Consider the following 22,502-nt stretch of genomic DNA (forward strand, 5'->3'; position numbering starts at 1 on the left):
CACCAGGGGTACGCGACGATTATTAAGGTTGTACGCAAGCAGCCATAGGACATACACAGTAAAATTTACTGAGTTAATAACCCCACGGCGCGTGGGGGCGTCGCGTCTAGTTTGCATTAAGCTCCGCCTATTTTGCTGGCCAGCGCATCTTTCGGCGACGCGAGTCAAACAGTGACAAAGCTATCGAGCGTCCGCACGCACGTCCAACCAGCTAGCATTCGTCAAATTACCTATCTAATTTATTTTAAGTCAAGTTTAATATATTTGAATTAACATGGATAAGTGGCTTAGTAGTGTAAAAATACCTTGTGCTCAAAATAATGTACCACCAAGTTCATCTCAAGAATTAAATTAAATTGTGCAGTGTTTCAAGATGATGTTAAAAATTCTTTACCATCGAGTTCCACTTCGGAGCCAGATTGTGCGGTAAGTCAAGAAGATAAAATACCTACTAAAATTCGAAAAATTACTAGAAAATATGACCCAGAATACATAAATATTGGATTTACGGTGACGGATGTAAATAATGAGCCACGCCCTCAGTGTGTCATCTGCTTTGAAATTTTATCAAATCAAAGTATGAAACCCTCATTACTGAATCGTCATTTTAACACAAAACATTCTACATTAGTAAGCAAACCGAAGGATTTTTTCACGCGAAAATTAACAGAAATGAAAAGCACTAAGAAAGTCATGTCTTCATTTACTGGTAGCACCGAAAAATCAGTAGAGGCATCATTCTTAGTTAGCCTAAGAATTGCAAAGTCAGGAAAAGCTCACACAATTGGCGAAGAGTTGTTGTTACCTGCAGCAAAAGATATGGTTACCTGTATGTTGGGTGAGGCGTCAGCTAAAAAGCTAGAACTGATATCACTGTCCAATAATACCGTTCAACGTAGGATCGACAGTATGGCATCAAATGTTATAAATAAAGTCATCAAAGTGTTCGTGAAAATTTAAGTGTAAATGAAAAGGAATCTCTGATAGAGTTATCTTGCGATGGAGCTTTGCAAGTGGAATTCAACAAAGAAGAGCTGTGTGAATTTTGGCTAAAAGTTAAAAATGAATATCCATCGCTGTCCAGAAAACCATTACTGTTTCTAATTCCATTTACAACCACATATCTCTGTGAGAGCGGATTTTCTGCTATGTTGATAATAAAAAATAAATATCGTAACAAGCTTAACACAGACACTAATTTGCGCCTTAAATTAAGTACAACTGAGCCAGATATTTCCTCTCTTGTCTCGAACATGCAGCATCATTTTTCGCACTGAGTATATTGTATTTTTTCCTATAATTAATAAATAATAATGTCATAAACAGTTGTTGCAGTTTTTATTACTTTACCTTTTTAAAGATTACCACAGTTCACTGGTACGCTACTAATTTATAATTTCGTGTGTGGTACGCGAGATTAAAAGTTTGGGAACCACTGCTCTAGAGTCTAGTGCACAACTCAACCACAAGGCGAACCATCATAAAATTTTCCAGACATACTTCTTAAGTATTTTATAGCTGCAATACCCAAAATAGTCTCTGGACTAAATCGGATATGCACCAACTGTTATAAAAGATCAGCAATGCATAGAAATATCTTATGATTTACAATATTATTTGATTATAAGAATTTAGTAAAGGATATTTTTAACAGACTTAGTTTGTGGAGCCACATTCAAGATCTCAAAGAACCAGACAAAAACGGAACAAGATGCGTAAAAGGTTGCTAAAAAGGAATTATTGGAAAGAACATCTGCTGGGAAGGTTAACTTGAATATTCGTTCCCTTATCGGTGTACCAACAGAAGTGATAGCCAAACAAAAAAAATAGTCTCTACTCCAGTAACTGTATACTACCACTACTACCAGAATGTAAGTGGTTTACATGCCAAACTTTTTGATCTAAAAATATTTATAGGAGTGATAGAAGCAGTAGAACCAGTAAGAAATTAAGTGGAGGTGGAGTTGTAATATTCATTAACACATTTCAACAATTTTCAATCCCAGTATATTTCCACTACATATTGTGGCATTTTCATGTCGAACATATGTGGAAAATATTGTTCGGCTGTTTCCCTCAGTTAATATTCATATATTTAGTGACTCCAATTTACCATTAAGGTCTAATGATGAGTATGGTGTAATAGTTCATTGTCCAGGAGGAAACGCAGCTATGTGGATGTTGCTCAAATAGTTGGTATAGTATTTTTACTACAAAAGCAAGATTACGTAGGTCAAAATTTCTGACGTAAAAGCACTGTCAAAACATTAAAATGTGACTTTTCATCATGGCCACGTTAATGTCAGTACTTGTCAGATATTTTTCTTTGTTTTTGTTTACTATAAAAATAATATCTATAATTCTTTATTCTAATTAATGATGTCAATCGGATTTCATCAATTGCCGAAATAGTCCTGTCGCCAGGGGGGTACAACGGCCTCCTGTATTCAGATGGACTTACCCAAGTTTTTTTTATGTATTTTGACCCGTAGAACACGAATTTTTTGGGTAACAGTTGATCCGGATGTCGATAAGATTGTTATAAACAAAGAAGTTGAGGAATTACATAACAGCGATTTCTCGCAAAACAAAACATGTTTTTGTATTTTTTGGGCCATTCTAACCAAAAAGTGTTCCTACAAATGTTTTCGTAGGATGCGTAGTTTTCGAGATAAACGCGGTGGAACTTTCAAAAAATCGAAAAATTGCAATTTTTGTACCCGAATAACTTTTGATTAAAAAATAAAATAGCAATTCTGCTTACCGCATTTGAAAGTTCAAGTCAAAGTATATCGGTTTTAGTTATTTGCATTGCTAAAAATTTATTATTTTATTGTTAAACAAAAGTATAAACACCTAGTGCTGGAGTGATGTTTTCAATGATTTCTCATTTAAAATCGAACGAGTAGGTACAAGTGCAAGCGAGGCTATTTCTACGTAGCATGCATGTAAACGCATGTATTAGGCACGGGAAACACTATGTGTTTATAGCTTTTTTTAGCAATAAACACATAAATTTTTAGCAATGTATATATTCGAAACCGATAGAATTTGACTTGAACTTTCAAATGCGGTAAGCAGAATTGCTATTTCATTTTTTAATCAAAAGTTATTCGGGTTCAAAAATTGCAATTTTTCGATTTTTTGAAAGTTCAACCGCGTTTATCTCGAAAACTATGCATCCTACAAAAAAACTTGTAGGAACATTTTTTGGTTAGAATGGCCCAAAAAATACAAAAACATGTTTTGTTTTGCGAGAAATCGCTGTTATGTAATTCCTCAACTTCTTTGTTTATAACAATCTTATCGACATCCGGATCAACTGTTACCCAAAAAATTCGTGTTCTACGGGCCAAAATACATAATAAAAACTTGGGTAAGTCCATCTGAATACAGGAGGCCGTTGTACCCCCCCTGGCGACAGGACTAAAATATATTAATCATATGCCAAAATATTTGTTAATGTTAACGAAAATAATGATACTCCATAACATCAACTCTAGAATTGAAATTTGTGTAGCACAGCTAAAATACGACACCAACACGGAACTGCCCGATCTTGTATAAGCGTCCACATGGTATTTTAATAAAAAAAAAACGTAATCGCGACTACATTGAGAATTTTAGAATTATATTAATTGAATAACCAAAAACATTTATTATTATCAATAATATAATTTTAACTATTTAGAATGGGAAATAAGCCACAATATTATTAAAAAATGATTTTTATTAACGTTTGTTAATTTTTATTTATTAATTTTTTTTCCTGGTTTTCCCTCGTGATTTACTATGAGATCTCTAACGCGAGAATTTTAATGTCACCGTTGCATGTGGTTGTCTTTTTAAAGACAGATCACATGCTATGATTTTTTGTGACGGATATTCTTGAGTTGGGGTTGATTTCATGTAATCGAATGAACTATCTTTCAGTAAAGTCGTCCCAGGAACGCAACTCATAAATATTGGCAATATCATTTTAAAGTCTTCTACTTTAAAATGTATCATATGTATCTGAATTGCCGATATAAATGAGTCAAATTAAATAAATTATTAGAAGAATTTTTTTACTAAGCAACAACATTTTTGTTTATATTAATAGTATTTTGTATTTTGACAACGGCACCCGATTTGGGCGTCGAAACGTTAATAAAAATCATTTTTTAATAATATTGTGGCTTATTTCCCATTCTAAATAGTTAAAATTGTAAAAATGCCACAAGAAAATAGCTTCAGAACAACATCAATAATATAAATTTTCTAAAACAATTATTTCAAAAAATAATAATTTTAGTTAAATATTTTAGACATTCGTACAGTACTCATACATTCAAACGCAAATGACAGTTCAGTGTTGCTGGTTGCGGTCAATTATACTGTGAGCTATGAAATAATCTATTTTAATGATTATACCTACACTATGATAATATTGTTGCTAATTAATATATTTCGGCAAGTAATAAAAACCAATTGACATCATTAATTAGAATAAAGAATTATAGATATTATTTTAATAGTAAACAAAAACAAAGAAAAATATCTCTGACAAGTAATGACATAAACGTGGCCATGATGAAAAGTCACATTCTGTTTTGACAGTGCTCATACGTCAAAAATTTTGACCTACGTAATCTTGCTTTTGTAGTAAAAATACTATAATATAAATCATTAGTACAGTATGCGGCAAAATAAACAGTACTGAAATAAATATTGAAATGTACTAAACTAGTATACATACATGATATAGCCTTGCAAACATTCACGACGACGGACGTTCCCGATAAAACAGATCTTAAAGATGCTCTCTGGCCAGTGGCGGATCTACGGGGAGGGAAAATGAGGAAATTCCCCCTCTAACAAGGTCCAAAATTAAAGAAAAAAAATTGTTCAAACATAAAAATTTATTAGCTGACATGAAACCCAAACCACAAAAAAAACAAATTCAACTCAATAAATACGCTAGTTGGGAAAATTAAGGGACCTTAATGCCTATAAGTTATTATTTATGTCTTTGTAATCTGAGTTTATCGTTTTTATGTCTTTTGGTTGGCTTTTGGTTACCCCTAAGGCAAATTTCTAGATCCGCCACTGCATCTGGCACAAAAAAATCTTTAATTCTAGTCCGCAATTCCTAAATGGCAGACGGTGGATCTGTCTGACTCCTTCAGCATTCCCCATATGTACGCATCTGGTGGCGTTAGTTCTGGTGAGTGGCAACTCCCAAAATGATCGCACAGTATTCGAAGAGACACCCTGACAGTGTGACATGTCCCGTTCTGCTGAAACCATTGTTGATTTTAAGCTTGGAACGTTTTCGTGACCTTCTTCGTACGACCGAAATTAGTACTGCGCCATAAAATTTTTTTCTGCAAAACAGAACTATTCTGAAGCACGTAACATTATCACGACATTCATATACGTTATAACGACGTTCGGAAACCACTCAGTACGTTTCGGCTCCTGATACAGACAAATTTTGAGGCATACGAATTTCAGTACTGTCTATTTTGCCGCATACCGTATATTGGTTATTTAAAATGTTATCAATGTAGTTCTATACTAAAATGAGAGAAATGTATTTTTGATTTGGTTTTTTTCAGTGATAGGGAACTGAATGTTGTAAAAGCTGGTGATCCTCTATTGAACTCAAGTCCTCTATTGATGATGATCCTGTATTGAATTTAAGTCTATAAATATTTTTTAACAACTTCAAATATATCTAATTCACCAAGACTAGCATATATTGGACATTTTTTATGATTTAAAAAATAGCAATTAGGTACACTGAACTTAGTTACTTTTTGGTCTCTATTAATTGGAGGATTGCTTGGCTCAAAACCATATTAATGTTTCAACACTGGCGAAGCGTCCATGTAACCACTGTTACCATTGGTAACAGTTAAAAATCTTGCAAATAAATATTTTATGACTACTATGAAATAATTCCATTTATATTTTTTACCAACAGAAATATTTGTTAATAGTAGGTATCTACCTAATTCAGTAAATAGCCAACTAGACGCACGAAAATATTGGCGAGATATGTGAATCCATTGCACGTTATTATAATATATCCTGTTACCAATTCTGGCAGTGGTAACGCAAGAGGAATGCGGAACCTCGCTATCGTGCGGGACTAAATAGCTCGTTTCTGAAAATTTTGAAGAAGCGACGGCTCGCGGGCACGCTGTGTATATCAGTGTTGTAACCATATTGAGGATTGGTAACGTTGCTTTAGTACCTATTACAGATTACAGTGTGCGTGCATTTAAACATGGAAGAGTGTTGCTGCGTATTGCGTAATTGATCAACTACTTGAAAAGTCATTCTCCTTGTATATATTTTTTTATATATGTATATAATTTTGAAGAAAAAAATGAGATTATTGAAAATGGAAGAATTAAAATCTAAACAATTGTTTTCAAAATCTCTTCTCTTTCCTACTTGTTCATTTTTTATGTTAATTTTATGGTAGAATAATATGTTTAGTTTGTTTCATATTTATCGTTATACCTGTTACATATACATAATTACATACACATCTATAATTTGGGAATAGTGATTTGTTTAATTTTATTCCACAGGATTGAAAACAAAAACTTATATTTGGGAGGTTCAAAATAATATTTTTAAATAAGATTTTTTACGTTTGGTTTTGGTAACACTTTAGAAAAAGTCACGCGTCGCCACTGTGTTTCAACTAGTATTCCTATTTTATCAAATTCTTTCACTAGGGATTTTTGCATTATACCTCTGAAAGATATACAGAATATCAACTTTTCCTACATGGTTTTCCCACGAACTTGGAATTTTGATGCGTGAGAAAAGTTATGCTCTCTCATTGTAGGTGAAATATCGCACCGATGCCAATTGAGGGGGTTAGAAGTAAAAGGTTCACTTTTTTAAAATTTCACTCTAAGTACAGATTCACGTACTTAAATGGCATTGAACTTGGTGGTAAAACGATTTAAACATATTTCGCCCTACAGTCGCCATTACATTTAGTTCACTGAAAACAATTGCAGTTTGCTGTGGTAGTAAACAGGTTTAACCGTGCGCTTGAATTGTTTTACCACAAAACTATTTTTAGTATTCTGTAAAAACAAATAGTAATAAATAAGTTTAGTAATAATAAATAGGTTTAAGTGCGCTTGAACCATTTTACCACAATACTATTTTTAGTATTCTGTAATGTGTAAACACATGTTAATTCAGGATTAATTTCAAGTAAATAAATATTAGATTTGTGACCAATTTTGAAGACTAATTAAGTAGTATGCAACGTGACAGTTGTAGTTACACTGTGGATAACAGCTGGGACAAAAATGATTAGTAATATGTAGTTAACATCTGCACTTGAACCGTTTTACCAGTAACATTTATCAACACCATGTACCGATTCAAGTACATTTTTTTAATAATTGAAAAAAAGGAAGGATATAGTAAGAGTAAATAATATACCCTTATATTTTTATCATTTTATAGTACATTGTACACTAGACATATTTAAGTTAAATGACTTATAGAATTTATAAAATTCAATGAACTTTGAAGCTGGTTATCTCAGAACTATCAAAACTGCACTTAAACCCTTTTACGTCCGGCCCCCTTAATTATAGTAAATGTTCTCTTCTTAGGACAAAATGCAAACGTTTGTTAGGTATATGCTTGAATCGATATTAAATATATATAATACAGAGTTGAAAACCAATCCTAAACCATTTTGCAAATATGTTAATGATAAACGTTCTAGTCACAGTTTACTAAGTGCTATGTTTTACAGGGATCAGGCTGCTGTCGTACAGCATGTCATTCTGGTTACTTTTGATGATTTTGGATGACTCATTACATTGTTTTTGTTTTTTTTTTACGGGAATATCTCTGCAACTTAACATTATTAGGTATCGAATAGGGAGAAATACTAATACAATTAAACAAAAACTTAAACGATTTGTACTTTATTTTTACTAAGTACTCGACATAAAAATTTAATTTTAAATATGCCTGTTTTGTAGGAAAAAATTTCTAGGTACTTAATAGTATGTATAAATTCCATAAATTACCAAAAAAGCTTTAATTAAATAAAATTAATATGTATATAAATAACTTAAACAGCATACAAATCACTTTCATGCTTAAACTTAGGTGAAGGTCTAGCGAAAGGCGAAAACCACAATAACGAAAAACGTCCGAACACAGCCTGGATACTCTTCCATCGCGATTTCTTCACCCATCGAGCCTCTTCTTTTTTAAGTTGTTCAATTCCAGTCTCGTCATTCCATATTGCTTGCACTTGCGTACCGAGCATCACTGCTGTGAATATGGCGAATAGCAAAGCTTCGAACATAAGAAAAAGTAACAGTACTACTGTCGCGGGAGGTGAATATGTCGTACAGTCTTTCCATTCGTGCCGAATACACGTTAGGAACTGATCGATGGCCAGAAAGAGCGAATGTAGTGATATGGTGGCGATATACATCTAAAATAAAAAAATCATAAAGTATATAGTTACAAAATGTAAATAAAAATAAGTAGAAACAAAAATATTATAGTCTAAGATCCGAATAGGAGGTCAAAATGTATCCATCTGCTTGCCGGGAGAACCATTTTTTTTATTAAATTTCATACATAGACAAATATCGGGGTTGCTCATCAAAATCGTGTCATAGCTATCCTTAAAGGGGGGCCGAAGGGGTTGAAATCAATATTCCAAACACTTTTTTAAAGTATGGTAGAATTATTTCATTTTTAAATTAAATAGGCATATTCAGTATAATTCATAGATACCTCAAGAAAAAATTGCCCTATAGGGCTTTTCATTCACAGTCATTTGTTTAGAGCTTCTGTCATATGTCGTATAATCCGTGTATATTAACATTATACACAGATTATACATTCGATCGATACAGATCGGTTGTCATTCGTTTTGATCTTCTGTCATATGTTGTGTAATCTGTGTATAATGTTAATATACACGGATTATACGACATATGACAGAAGCTCGAAACAAATGACTGTGAATGAAAAGCCCTATTGAGGCGTCCAGATCGAACAATCAGATTTAACTAAAATGTCATGCTGTGATTTGCGACATTTTTGAAATCTTATATAACGTCAAAATTAATGAAGAATTGAAAAAAGGGTTTGGGATAAACTGTATCACTAAATATATAGTACACTTCCCGTCATAAAAAACTGGTACACTTTTTTTTCCAATGTAAACCTGTCTTCAGACTTGACACAATGGTTCGTGAATCACTTCGTTGTTGCCATTACAGATAACGGAATTTCACTAGATCTAAATAAAAAAAATAACGTTCAAAAATGTATATAGGTATTATTTTTATCATCAAAAAACCGTAAATAAATTTAATAACCAGAGAGAGCGTTGTTAATATTAAAAAATCCACTTAACTGAAAAATTAAATGATTAAACATAAAAAGCAATAGGTCCAGTCCTCGATCATTTTTTTAATCACTTAACATCAGTCAGATTTGACAAGTTGGTCAAAGTAAATTTTTAACGATGCCACGTCAATTAAGTAAGTGTGATAAAACGAGAATAATTCCTATGATTAACTATTTAGATGGGAAATAAGCCACAATTAAATTGAAAAAATAATTGTATTAACGTTTCGAAGCCCAAATCGGGTTTCGTTGTCCTATTATATTTATAATAGATGACAACGAAACGAACGTCGATGTGTATATACATTTTGTATACTGTATACTATATACTACACACATCGGCGTACGTTTCACTTTGTGTTTTGACTTAATTTGATTGAAAATGAATCGTACCGCATGGGAAAAGTTATAGCGGACGGACTATAGTTAATCATAAAAATGCCACAAGGAAATAGCTTCAGAACAACAACAATTCCTAAAATAAAAGATGGTTGGTCTGTCCGACAACTGGCTCAAGAGTTCAATAATATTTTCATTGACTGGCAACGATGCCCTAGAAATTAGAATGACACATTTGACAAGACCAACTTACACAACTTGAAAAACAAAACACGATTTTCGGTTATAAGAGTTGTACCAGTTTTTTTTGACGCGAAGTATACCATATTAGAAATACGTATTCTACTTAAAATCGCAAAAGGAAAGTCTTTATACCAATACTTGACAATTAATAGATGTATATTGGCAAATAATTTAATACAGTGCGGAAAAGGCACAGGCTTTAAACGGGAATCAAAAAATTATGTCATTAAGGGCCGGTTGTTCGAACGCTAATCAACAATGATCACTATCAAATATTTAATTACTGTCACCAAAACTGTCAATGTCAACTTTTATTGAGTTGCTGAAAACATAATTGATTATAATTATGAGATTAGTTAATCAATTAACATAACAATTATTAACATAATTGATTAAGTAATTTCATAATTGTAATCAATTATGTTTTCAGCAACCCAAACAAAGTTGACATTGACAGTTGGTGACAGTAATTAAATATTTGATAATGATCATTGTTGATTAGCGTTCGAACAACCGGCCCTAAAATATACTCTACACTCTACGCTAACTTACAATATTAATACAGTAGACTCTCTCTATAACGAACACGATTGTTACAAGGTTTTGCTTATAACGAGGTACACTAGATGTCCCATGAAATTCCTATTGAACTATAACAGCTCTATAACGAGGCATATTTGGTTATAACGAGGAAAAATAAAATCGAACAATATGTTTCTTTACCTGTTTTTAGCGCAGTAATGGCTATAAATAAATACCTCAACTGCCTGTATACAGGAATGCCCAATGTGTGCTTATCGAGGCCAGTGCTGTAATAAACTCCACCGCCTGTAATAAACTTCTTCCTTCCTGTTTATCTATCGACCGATATTGAATATTGTAGGAAATTTACAATTTACGATGGCAAGTTTCATTGTTGAGGTTGACCATCGACACCTAATAAACTACATAAGAGGCATCAAAACATTTCAGTGGTGGTGGTATGCACAATATTATTATTGTCTGATATAACGACATCCACTTATAACGAGGTAATTAGTCCGCCATTTCAGTTCTTGTTATAGAGGGAGTCTACTGTACTTCTAATAGAGCATGGAAAAAAAAGTATATACTTACTGTAAAAAGAACAAAATATTTTTGATTATTTTCTCCTACACAATTATTTACCCATGGACAATGATGATCCATTTTTCTAATACACCTACAATAAATAAAAACCATGTACTTAGTATTATGAATATTTAAATTTAAAAAACAATCTGCCTCGTCATAGACATCAAGAGGAACAAAAAAATAAACTTCCAAAAAGGAAGTGTAATAAATGGATTTACATATGAAAATTGTAAAAAGCGAAACATGAAACGTGAATTTGCTACTTTATTTCCTGATTTAATCGTACATCAAGACAAATTTTATCAACACTTTAGAATAAGTTCTGAAACATATCAATTAATATGAGGAAGCATTGATGCTAGTGCTCTTTTGGAAAAGGTTTACTTCCGTACTTCCTGTAGAGATACCAGAAATCAAGACTTATTTTATTTAGAATTTCCTTATCAAACTTATACTTTAATAAACCCATACCGAGAATGTGTAGAAATGCAAACAAATTTAATAGCAATGATTTTTTCCCTGTTTGATCCAACCCAGTGTTCATTGGTGACTATGATGGTAATTAAACGATTGTTTTATTTAGACTATGTTAACACATTGCCTGTCACACTTTCCACTGAAGCCAATAAAATAGGTTTGAAAATCATTTTTAGTAAAAGCAAGGCCATGAGAATAAATGCAAGGCACAACACTCTATTTACTATCGACAACAGATTGAAAATGTAGACAACTTTACTTATCTTGGAAGTGTAGCAACAGAAAACGGCGGTACAGAAGACGATGTTCATATGAGGATACGAAAAGCTCAACAACCCTTCAGCATGCTCAACCCTGTTTTTAGGTCTGGTGAGTATACTACAAGGACAAAGATCCGAGTATTCCAGTCAAATGTCATGTCTGTTCTACTCTACGGATGTGAAACCTAGAAAGTGACAAAAACCCTTACAGACAAACTGCAGGTCTATGTTAACAAATGTCTACAAAGAATTGTCTGTATTTTCTGGCCAAACATCATCAGAAAGGAAGACCTACTACACCTGACCCAGCAAAAGAGGGTAGGAAATTAAATAAAGTTCAGAAAGTGGGGTTGGATCGGTCACACATTCTGAAAAATTAGTTCCAGTATTGCAAAGACTGCCCTAGAGTGGAATACCCAAGAAAAAAGAAAAAGAGGTCACCCAGCACAAACTTGTAGAAGATCCATAATGGACAAGATAAGAGGTCAAGGAAACTCTTGGAATGAGGTGAAGGACTTAGCATAAAATAGAACCCGATGGTGCAGTTTCGCTGAAGCTTTATGCTTCACTTATGAGTTCAAGAACATTATATACAGGGTGTAATAAAAATACAAGTCATAAATTTAATCACATATTCTGGAACCAAAAATAATTCGATTGAACCTAACTTACCTTAGTACAAATGTGCACATAAAAAAAGTTACAGCCCTTTGAAGTTACAAAATGAAAATTGATTTTTTCCAATATATCGAAAACCATTAGAGATTTTGTATTGAAAATGGACATGTGACATTCTTATGGCAGTAGCATCTTAAGAAAAAAATATAGTGAAATTTGGACATTCCATAAAAATGTTATGGGGGTTTTGTTCCTTTAAACCCCCCCAAACTTTTGTGTACGTTCCAATTAAATTATTATTGTAGTACCATTAGTTAAACACATTGTTTTTAAGACTTTTTTGCCTCTTAGTACTTTTTCGAAAAGTCAGTTTTTATCGAGATATTTCGAATATTTGTCAAATCTACCACCTATTTTTATAGGGTTAAGTACGATTATGGAGACTTGGTAAAATTTATTTATGATTTAAATTTTTAGGGATATTTTGAACCATATTAAAAAAGAAGCCACATCTCGATAAAAGGTGCCTTTTCGAAAAAATACAAAGAGGCAAAAAAGTTTTAAAAACACTGTGTTTAACTAATGGTACCGCAGTAATATTTTAATTGGAACGTACACAAACATTTGGGGGGTTTAAAAGAACAAAACCCCCATAAAATTTTTATGTAAACATATTGAAAAATAAGCCCCAACTCGATAAAAATTGCCTTATCGAAAAAATACTAAGAGGCAAAAAAGTTTTAATAACATTGAATTGAACTAATGGTACCACAATAATAATTTAATTGAGACGTACACAAAAGTTTGGGGGGGTTTAAGGGAACAAAATCCCTGTAACATTTTTATGGGGTGCACAAATTTCACTATAATTTTTCTTCAAGATGTTCCTGTCATAAGAATGCCACATGTTCATTTTCAATCAAAAATCTCCAATAGTTTTCGATATATTCGAAAAAATCGATTTTCATTTTGTAACTTCAAAGGGCTGTAACTTTTTTTATGTGCATATTTGTACTAAGTTAAGTTAGGTTCAATCAACTATTTTTGGTCCCAGAATATGTGATTTAATTTATGACCTGTATTTTTGTTACACCCTGTATATATTATATATTAACACATTGCCTGCCATACGTTTTTCTCAAAATCTTTTATGGGGCGCCACACCATAAATGTTGTTTTTTTTTGGGTCATGTTGGTCACATATGACTGACACTAAAATTTTTTAATATCCTTATATCACTCAAAATTATGTGACAGTCTATGGATTTTTATATATGTACAATGTTGTAGTTGTGGCGCCCAGTGAAACTTCATTAAAAAATTGGTGGTGCTCTTTAAAAATAAGATATTTCTTTGATAAAAAATTATTGCTTTCTTGGAATTTGTTCTTAATGTGGCCTCTGTTTAATGTGATTTAAACAACGCTGTCACTTATACGCTGTGAGCTCGTACGTAGAGCGGATATTTAAAAATTCGCGAGCGCCAGTAGTGACAAGTCGGTAAATGTTTACTAGAAATTTGACATAAATGTCAAAGTGATTAATTTAAAATTAAAAATAAAAACATTAATTATAAAAAATATTAGTTGGTCAAAGCTGTGGTATATATTTTTACCTAAAATATACTTACGTTTTAAATACTGAATTTAAGTTTTTTTAATGTTCCGTAATATGTAATTATAAATTAATATATTAATCTTAGCGCCATCTACATGATAATTGTGAAAGTATCCGAAGTAAGAAATCAATAGAACGTTTCATCAATAGAACGTCAAAATAATTAGCAAAATCTTAAAAAAATCGATTACAATTTATTTACTTTTTTGCGTTGTAAATATTAAGCGATAACAATTAAATAATAAATTTAAAAATTACCGGTGAAAATTGCATTACTAATCCGCTAGGAGCGACACCAACGAAGCTCAGAGCGTATAGGTATATGACTGACATGGACTACTGCAAAAAATGTCTGTAAATCAATTTTGTAAATTAATTTCTAGTTCTTCTTTATGAAAATAAACAAACCAAAGCCTTTATATTTTAATGTTTAGTGTAATACCTTACCTTTGACAAACTGAACAATGATGGGCTCTATCTGGTTTAATACTACAACATTTTGGACACTTAAATATCACTTGTCCTTCTCTAAACCCCATCTGCTTAATCATTTCTTTGGTAGCATTTCCTTTGGGAACTGCTCCCTAAAAGCAGAGCTGTAATTTACTACAATATTCTTCAATATTTCCTACAGTATTTTAATATAAAGTATTATTATCATTTTGTAAATATGATTATTTAATAGCTTCTCTACACAACTGCTCACTTTTAAACAACTCTGATGTAGATAGTGATCTATGAGAAGAAATGTTGTAAGAAATTGTTGGCATAGTGTCAAAACCAGCACACTCTGCTTTTTGTTGACTCTGCGTTAACATATTCACGGACACTACTGCATATTATACAGACACGAAGGGTCATAACTGTATGAATATGAAGATGTGTCAGTGAATGTGTTAAGTACTCCTTTTAACTTAAAAATTCTCTGTATCTGTGGACAGCCTTTTGCTTATGTATTTAGTACAAACAAATCCTGACTTATCTATGATATAACTGAAATTTCTCGACAGTGGACATATTGTGGTCTATTGAAAAAGCACAAAAGTATTTTCAAGTTTACATTATGCACGATTGACTTTATATTTTCTGTATGGCAAGGATGTGGTAATAAACCTTATAGTGTGGAAGAATAAGGACTTTTTTGACTTAAGGACAGAGCCACTGTCAAAATAATAATAAAAATTAAGATAAAAACACAAATAATGGAGAAAACATTATCTGGCTAAAAATAGAATTTTTGAAATATTTAAAATCCAAACCAAGCATTGTGTTGTAAAGGTACAATCACAGTTCTGACTACAAAGGAATAAATATTTTTGATAAGTAAAATGACTTTTTGGCCCTGATAATCTGAACTAAATAAGACTTAAAAAGCCATAAATAGTTGTAAAAGGCATAAATGTACCACGCAATAACTTTTTGCACATATTTGAAAAAAAAAAACTAAAAAAAAACTAAACAAAAATATCGGAGAGGACCACAAAAATCAAGTGGTGGATGCTAAAAGATGAGAAAGAAGGTCTATTCAGGGAAAGAATAGTAGAAAAAATATGTTGGAACATGAAAGGAAGCCCTAACACAATTTGGAGAAAAATGGCCAATATTATTAGAGAGACGGCTATTGAAATACTTGGGAAAACGTCAGGAAAGAAGTTTGAGGATAAAGAGACTTGGTGGTGGTCAAATGAAGTACAAGGAAAAATAAAAGAGAAGGGAAAATTATATAAAAAGTGGCAAGAAACCAGATCGGACATAGATCTTCAAAACTATATGGTCACCAAAAAGGAAGCGAAAGTAGCAGTAGCAAAAGCTAAAGCAGAAGCGTATTCAAACCTATACGATCAACTTGATAGCAGGGAAGGCAAAGCAAATATATATAAAATAGCCAAACAGAGAGCAAAGAAAGCAAAAGATTTTAATCAGATTAGATATATCCGAGATGAAAATAATAAAATACTAATTCACGAACAGGATGTCAAAAAGAGATGGAGAAAGTATTTTGACAGTTTATTTAATGAAGAATTTGACAGACAGCCTGTGGAGTTAACGGAGACAGTAACAGCAATGGTTACCTGAATAACAAACGAGGAAGTGGCTCAAGCGCATCAAAAAATAAAGAAAGGAAAAGCAGTCGGACCAGATGACATTCCTGGGGAAGTATGAAGAGCATTGGGAGAGACAGGAATAAGTTGGCTAGCAGGTCTATTTAATAGAATTATGGAAGTTGGACAAATGCCAGACGAATGGAGAAGCAGTATATTAGTACCTGTCTACAAAAACAAGGGAGACATACAACAATGTACAAACTACAGGGCTATAAAACTACTTAGCCACACCATGAAAATATGGGAGAGAGTAATTGATAGATGGATACGTGAAGAAACCGAAATATCGGATAATCAATTTGGCTTTATTGGGTTGAGTTAAGATCAAAAACAGATGGAATTTTCATTGTAAGGCAACTGATGGAAAAATACAGGAATAAAGAGACCAACGCTCATATGGTATTCATTGATCTTGAGAAAGCTATGCTAGAGTTCCTCGAGAGATTCTGTGGTGGGCACTCATGCTGATGATGTAGTGTTAATACAAAATAGTGAAAGAGACTTAGAACAAAAACTGGAACAGTGGAGACAAGCTCTGGAGGAAAAAGGTTTAAAACTTAGTAGGACAAAAACAGAGTATTTGGAATGTTCACTTAAAGATGGAGTTACTACAAATAAAATGGTATCTTTGGATGGTGAAATGATTGTGAAAAGCAATAGTTTTAAGTACCTAGGATCGGTATTACAGAGTAATGGAGAAATAGATGGAGATGCATGCAGTAAAATTAGAGCTGGATGGATGAAGTGGAAAGAAGCGAGTGGTGTGTTGTGTGACAGAAAAATTCCAATGAAGCTGAAGGGAAAATTCTATAAAACAGCCATAAGACTGGCTATGATGTACAGAACTGAATGTTGGGCAGTGAAAAAGAAAGAGGAACAACGAATGCATGTGGCGGAAATGAGAATGCTTAGATGGATGAGTGGAGTGACAAAGAAGGATAAAATTAGAAATGAGTATATTAGGGGAAGTCTAGATGTGGCACCAATTGATGCCAAAATGAGAGAGCATAGGTTGAGATGGTTTGGTCATGTTCAAAGTCGAGACGTTAATCACCCAATACGAAGAATAGCTGAAGTGCAGATTCCTGGAAGGAGTAGGAGAGGAAGACCAAAGAAGACCTGGGGGGAGACGATAAGGCAGGACATGTTGGTAAAGGGGATTAACATTGATATGACCAAGATAGAATTGTGTGGAGAAATGCAATTAGGGAAGCCGACCCCGCATAGGGATAAGGCAAAGAGAATGATGATGATGAATGATGATGAAAAAAAAAATTCAATTTTTATAAATTACTTAATAATTTTAATTTAAATAGTTAAACAGCAGTACCTCAGCTAAGATTCCAAGTAATGTTCATGCGATTACTTTTTTACTTGTCCATTTTTAAGTTTCTTGCTTGTTACCAAAAGGTGACGATATATTTTATACTTGAATTGGGCTTTTGATATGAACAAAAATATAAATAATAATAATAATTAGCACGTCGAGCCTAGTAGGCCCAGGCTTGATTAACCATTATTCTCCATCCGTTCTTGTCCACTTCCTTCATTCCCCAATTTGTGACATTGAGTCTTCTTAGATCCTCTTCCACATCCATTTTCCACCTTGTTTTGGGTCAACCTCTTCTCTGACATCCTCCAATTGTACTTATTTCCGGTAATCTACCCTCTGACATCCTCTGTATATATCCTAGCCATCATAGTTGTTGGGTTCTTAGCATACTCGTAGTATGCTGGGCTCCCCATATCTCTCAGATATTCATTTGTCCTTCTAATCCAAACGCCATTCTCCATTTTTCCTCTAAATATTTTCCGTAGTACTTTTTGTTCCCAAATCTGCACCATTTCTTCAGTGACGGCTTAAGGCATCATGGGGCCCTAGGCGGCCATAAGAAGTAGGCCCCTTTATAGCGACCATTTACTTATAACAAATTTACAGATATTAATGTTGTTTTGGGAAATAGTTACCTACTCCAAAAATAAATTACGACATTGTAAAAAGATAATTTTTCTTTTTTTACGTCTGTTACTTTGCTAAAGATTTAAGTAAAATAACTGTATCTGATCAATTTATAGTTGGAGCTTTTAATGTGTACTAGCAGCACTAAAAAGTTCTAAAATTTTGTACCACATAATGATGGTTAAAAGAGCTATTTATTTAATACATATTTATTCATTTTCTTATATAACACTTGTACTGCTTTAACAGCATCAAATCTAGCTAACCATCTAGTATACAAGTCTTTCGACTGACCTTTCGCAACAACTTTTCATTAATAGTCCATAGTCAAAGAAAAAAAGGGATATTGTGTCGATATGTGATTTTGCCCTGGCTATGAGTGCCACCCCTTCGGGGGTGAAAAAACATACATTCACAGTAAGTGCGGAAATGGATAAACTGATTAATTCTAAGTAACTTTTGTTCTATAGAGTTTTTCCACTAAATCAATACTTTTTGAGTTATTTGCGAGTGAATATGTTAATTTTCCAACAAAAAAAACATGTTTTAAGACGGTTTTTCCCAAATAACTCCAAAATTAAGTATTTTATCGAAAAAATATTCTTAGGAAAAATATAGCGTATACAAAAGTAAAAAAATGATGTATGTATGAAGTATGTAGATCCAGTATAAGCAGAGCTGGAGCTAATGAAAAGCAGATTCTTATTCGACAAATTCCAAATCAAATATTTCAACGTAAATAATCAAAAAATTAAGCATTTTTTGGTGAAAACTCATCACAACTTTTTTAAAGTGTTGAAAAAGATTTGTATTGTATTTTTGAGTTTTAAAGTAAAACAAATTTTTTGAAATATTGAAAAAAAATGTCTTTCTTTTCGAAATAACTTAAAATTATTAGTGATACCAAAAATCTTAAAGAGTAAAAAATATAGGTTTTGCTTTTCTGAATATTTCAGATTCTTGCTTTTTTGGAAGATAAAAATTGGTTAAGATAAATATGACTGTTCAAAATTTGCATACCCTGGGTAGAGAATTTTTCATTTATTAAAAATTAATAAATGAAAATAGTTTCTATCCTTGTGAGATCTGTACTCATTGGAGGGACTGCAGATGTTCGGATACAATTAGCGCCTCTTTGCAAAACCAATGACGTCGACTTTGCTAAGTAACAAGACATTTACTCAACACACACACTACACATTACACTAGGTACCTGATTAAAAAAATCCACTGTATCATGCCAATGGCCATTGGTTGTCGAGGCATTAAGCTAAATAAAAAAATTGGATACACTCATGACTAGTGACTTGTTCAAGCCCTCTAGACCTAGGGGGTTATTTTCAAAAAGTTTTTTTACCCAAAAAAGGGATCAACTTTATCCTGAGCGTATCTTGCTTACTTTTTAGGCTAGAAAACTTTTAAAAAACAAGAATAATGCTTTTTTAAACATTTAAAAAGTTATGATGAGTTTCCTATGAAAAGTGCTTCATTTTTTGATTATTTCACATTCAAATATTCGATTTGGAATTTGACGAATAAGAACCTACTTTTCATTAGCTACAACTCTGCTTCTACTGGGTCTACAGACTGCACACATACACCATTTTTTCAATTTTTTAAAAGCTATATTTTGCTAAGAATATGTTGAGCGAAAACAGTCTAAAAACGTTTTTTTTTTTTGTTGAAAAATGAACATATTCACTTGCAAATAACTCGAAATGTATTGACTTGATGAAAAAACTTTATTGAACAAAAGTTGCTTAGAATTAGTCAGTTTATCCACTTCTGGAGGTATTTTGATGGTATATTTTTTCACCTCCGAGAAGGCGTGGACTTAATAGAGCAAAATCACACATCGGCACAATATCACTTTTTTCTTTGACATGTTAGCTATGCGTGTACCAAATTTCATGTCAATCTAAGCTCTTTTTTCAAATCCAAAGGTTCTTTAAAATCCGGAGGTTTTGCAATATTTTACCGTGAGTGAATAAGGCCTATCGGTGGGTAGAAGTTGAAAAAAAAATGTATCATACCAAATAATTACCAGCTTCTAAGGAAAATTTGCTTGCAAAATTGATTACCAAATTGAGGAAATGATTAGAACATGGAATATAAAAATGCCTTTGAAGATAACTGCTTAATTTGTCTTGAAGTTGGTTGTATTTTCCTAATATTTGACAGAAGACAAAGCAAAAAACTGAGTTTGATTGGAAATCATAACTTAACCATTCTCTTTTTTTGTCTCAGTTAGCCCTATTTGATTTATTTAACATTTTACATTTTTTTTTAAATTACCGCTTAAATAATTCAATATTAATGAATAATTTGAGCGGGATGCGGGCCCGGGCCCTAAGTCGCCTAATGGTTAATCCGGTCCTGCATTTCTTGTTGCTTTTTACTTAATGTCTCTGCTGCGTAAGTTACTACAGTAAAACCTCCATTAACCGAAATAATTGGGGGCAAGCCGTTTCGGATAACAAAAATTTTGGTTAAAAATTACATTGTTTTTTGTATTCTTCTTGTATCAAATTACATAGTATTCTTGTCAAAGTTGGTGTTAAAAACTACTATGAGGTGATTTCATAATGTGTTGTATATTTAATTGCATTCTTTAGTTGTATGAAAACAATGTTGGTGATGTTGACAAATTAACATCGAATTATTTCCGTGTTGTGATACAAATTTACTTTTTATTGACGAAATTATTGAAACTGTTAGTAGCTGTTTCGGTTAAACGATGTTTCGGTTAACGGAGGTTTTACTGTATATACCTAATAATTGTTTTATATATTCTTAATATGGCACCTCTTGATATGGATTTATTTCTTAATAACCTATTTAATTCAAAAACACACTTGTTCGCTTTCATTAGTATATTTTGGATTTCTTCTTCTAATCTTGGTTTTCGTGTTATAATTGTTCCTAGATATTCGAAAGTACCTATATGAACAAAAATATACTTATAAATATGTATCAAATAAACAGCCAGTCATAACCTTGTTAATGTTTATCATCAAGCATGAACTAAAAAAACTAGCATATTCCTCACACAACCCACATTTAATAAGTCTATAAGTCTACTGATTACAATCATTGCAATGACAATTATGTAGATGAGCTATACAAATAAAATATTCCTTAGAATTCATGTAATTAAAGTAGTTTGTAGCAATTATTAATGATTAAGAAAAAAGTACTTACAGGATCTGTAAACATAGTTTTTAGATGTGATGTTATTGCTAAAAATGCACATAATTGGAATATAACCATATGAACAATACTGTAAATGGGATAAGGGCTTGGAATGAGTATAACAGACATAACAACAAACTCTGCATATAATATCAATAACCATGTTAAAATTGCACATATGATTCCGCAAATATCTCTAATGCACCAAAACATTCCGCCGCAACATTTGTTGTGAAAATCTGATTCTTTTCTGAAAGAACCGTACTCATATTCCATCATGACGCCCTGAATTGTACAAATTCAGTTTTATTGAACTACTTTTAATTGAATCCTTTTACTCCACATTTACTGATATATGCTTCATAAGCTCTAATGGAGGATACATGCGAGCAAATTTCAAATTATATCGTAACTCCAAATGAAATTTTCTAAAAAACATGATTTTTCTATCTCTGATTTGTAAAAGATTACAAATTACATTTTCATTTTCATTTTCATTTCAACTTGACTGTGACTTGACTGACATTTGTCAACATGTCAACATCGGTGTGTTTGCTTGCAGTGTGCAGTGTTGCTGATGTCACGATATAAAATTATTCTCAGATTTTGTCAAAAATATGATAAAATTTTTGGAAAATTATGTTAAAATTTTTTATCTTGGCAGTAGGTGCAAAATTTGCTTGCCATGCTTTTTAAATGTATTAATTTTTTTCGAACCCTGAGAAAACTAATTAATATTTTTGAAAAATTTAAACACAAGAATGATAAAGATCTTCATTGTTGTTCTGAAGCTATTTTTGTGGCATTTTTGTAATTATCTTTTCTAAATGGGGAATAAACCACAATTTCCCTATTTAGAATAGTTAATTAAGATCATTATTACCGAGGGCCGAAAGTCCCTGAAAACCCTGAAATGTTTATTTGAATAAGTTACAGGATACAGGGGTAAAAAAGAGAAAATTGAGTGTAATTCTTAATTTCAAATATGTACCTTATTCAAATAAAACCTTTTGTTTGTTCTAAGGGACTTTGGGGTTGCGAAAGTAGATAATCTTTCAATCTGTGTTTTTATAAATTTTTCAAAAATATTCATTAGTTTTTTCAGGATTCGAAAAAAAAGTGAATGCATTTAAAAAACATTCCAAACAAATTCTTCGCCTATGCTCTTAAG

The 22,502-nt window shown here is 32.3% G+C and overlaps 1 protein-coding gene across 1 annotated transcript; it reads right to left on the reverse strand.

The window, feature by feature from the left end:
* Positions 1–7,942: 7,942 nt before the first annotated feature.
* On the reverse strand, positions 7,943–21,876 carry LOC126884598 (palmitoyltransferase ZDHHC3). The gene is made up of 4 exons (XM_050650595.1): positions 21,341–21,876; positions 14,522–14,658; positions 11,107–11,191; positions 7,943–8,479 (listed from the first exon to the last, which is right to left on the reverse strand). Exons 1-4 carry the CDS (start codon positions 21,608–21,610, stop codon positions 8,108–8,110), a joined length of 864 nt encoding a protein of 287 aa, XP_050506552.1. The 5' UTR covers positions 21,611–21,876; the 3' UTR covers positions 7,943–8,107.
* Positions 21,877–22,502: the final 626 nt, after the last annotated feature.

Source organism: Diabrotica virgifera, chromosome 5 (assembly GCF_917563875.1).
Source record: "Diabrotica virgifera virgifera chromosome 5, PGI_DIABVI_V3a".
Lineage (NCBI taxonomy): Eukaryota > Metazoa > Arthropoda > Insecta > Coleoptera > Chrysomelidae > Diabrotica > Diabrotica virgifera.

What these genes read in the sequence shown, in the direction of transcription:
- LOC126884598 (XM_050650595.1), bottom strand. Translation starts at nt 21,610, where the DNA reads ATGATGGAATATGAGTACGGTTCTTTCAGAAAAGAATCAGATTTTCAC. An exon ending in AAACTATGTTTACAGATCCT is followed by an intron (nt 14,659 to 21,340) that starts GTAAGTACTTTT and finishes CTCTGCTTTTAG; the next exon opens with GGAGCAGTTCCCAAAGGAAA. An exon ending in CATTGTTCAGTTTGTCAAAG is followed by an intron (nt 11,192 to 14,521) that starts GTAAGGTATTAC and finishes TATTTATTGTAG; the next exon opens with GTGTATTAGAAAAATGGATC.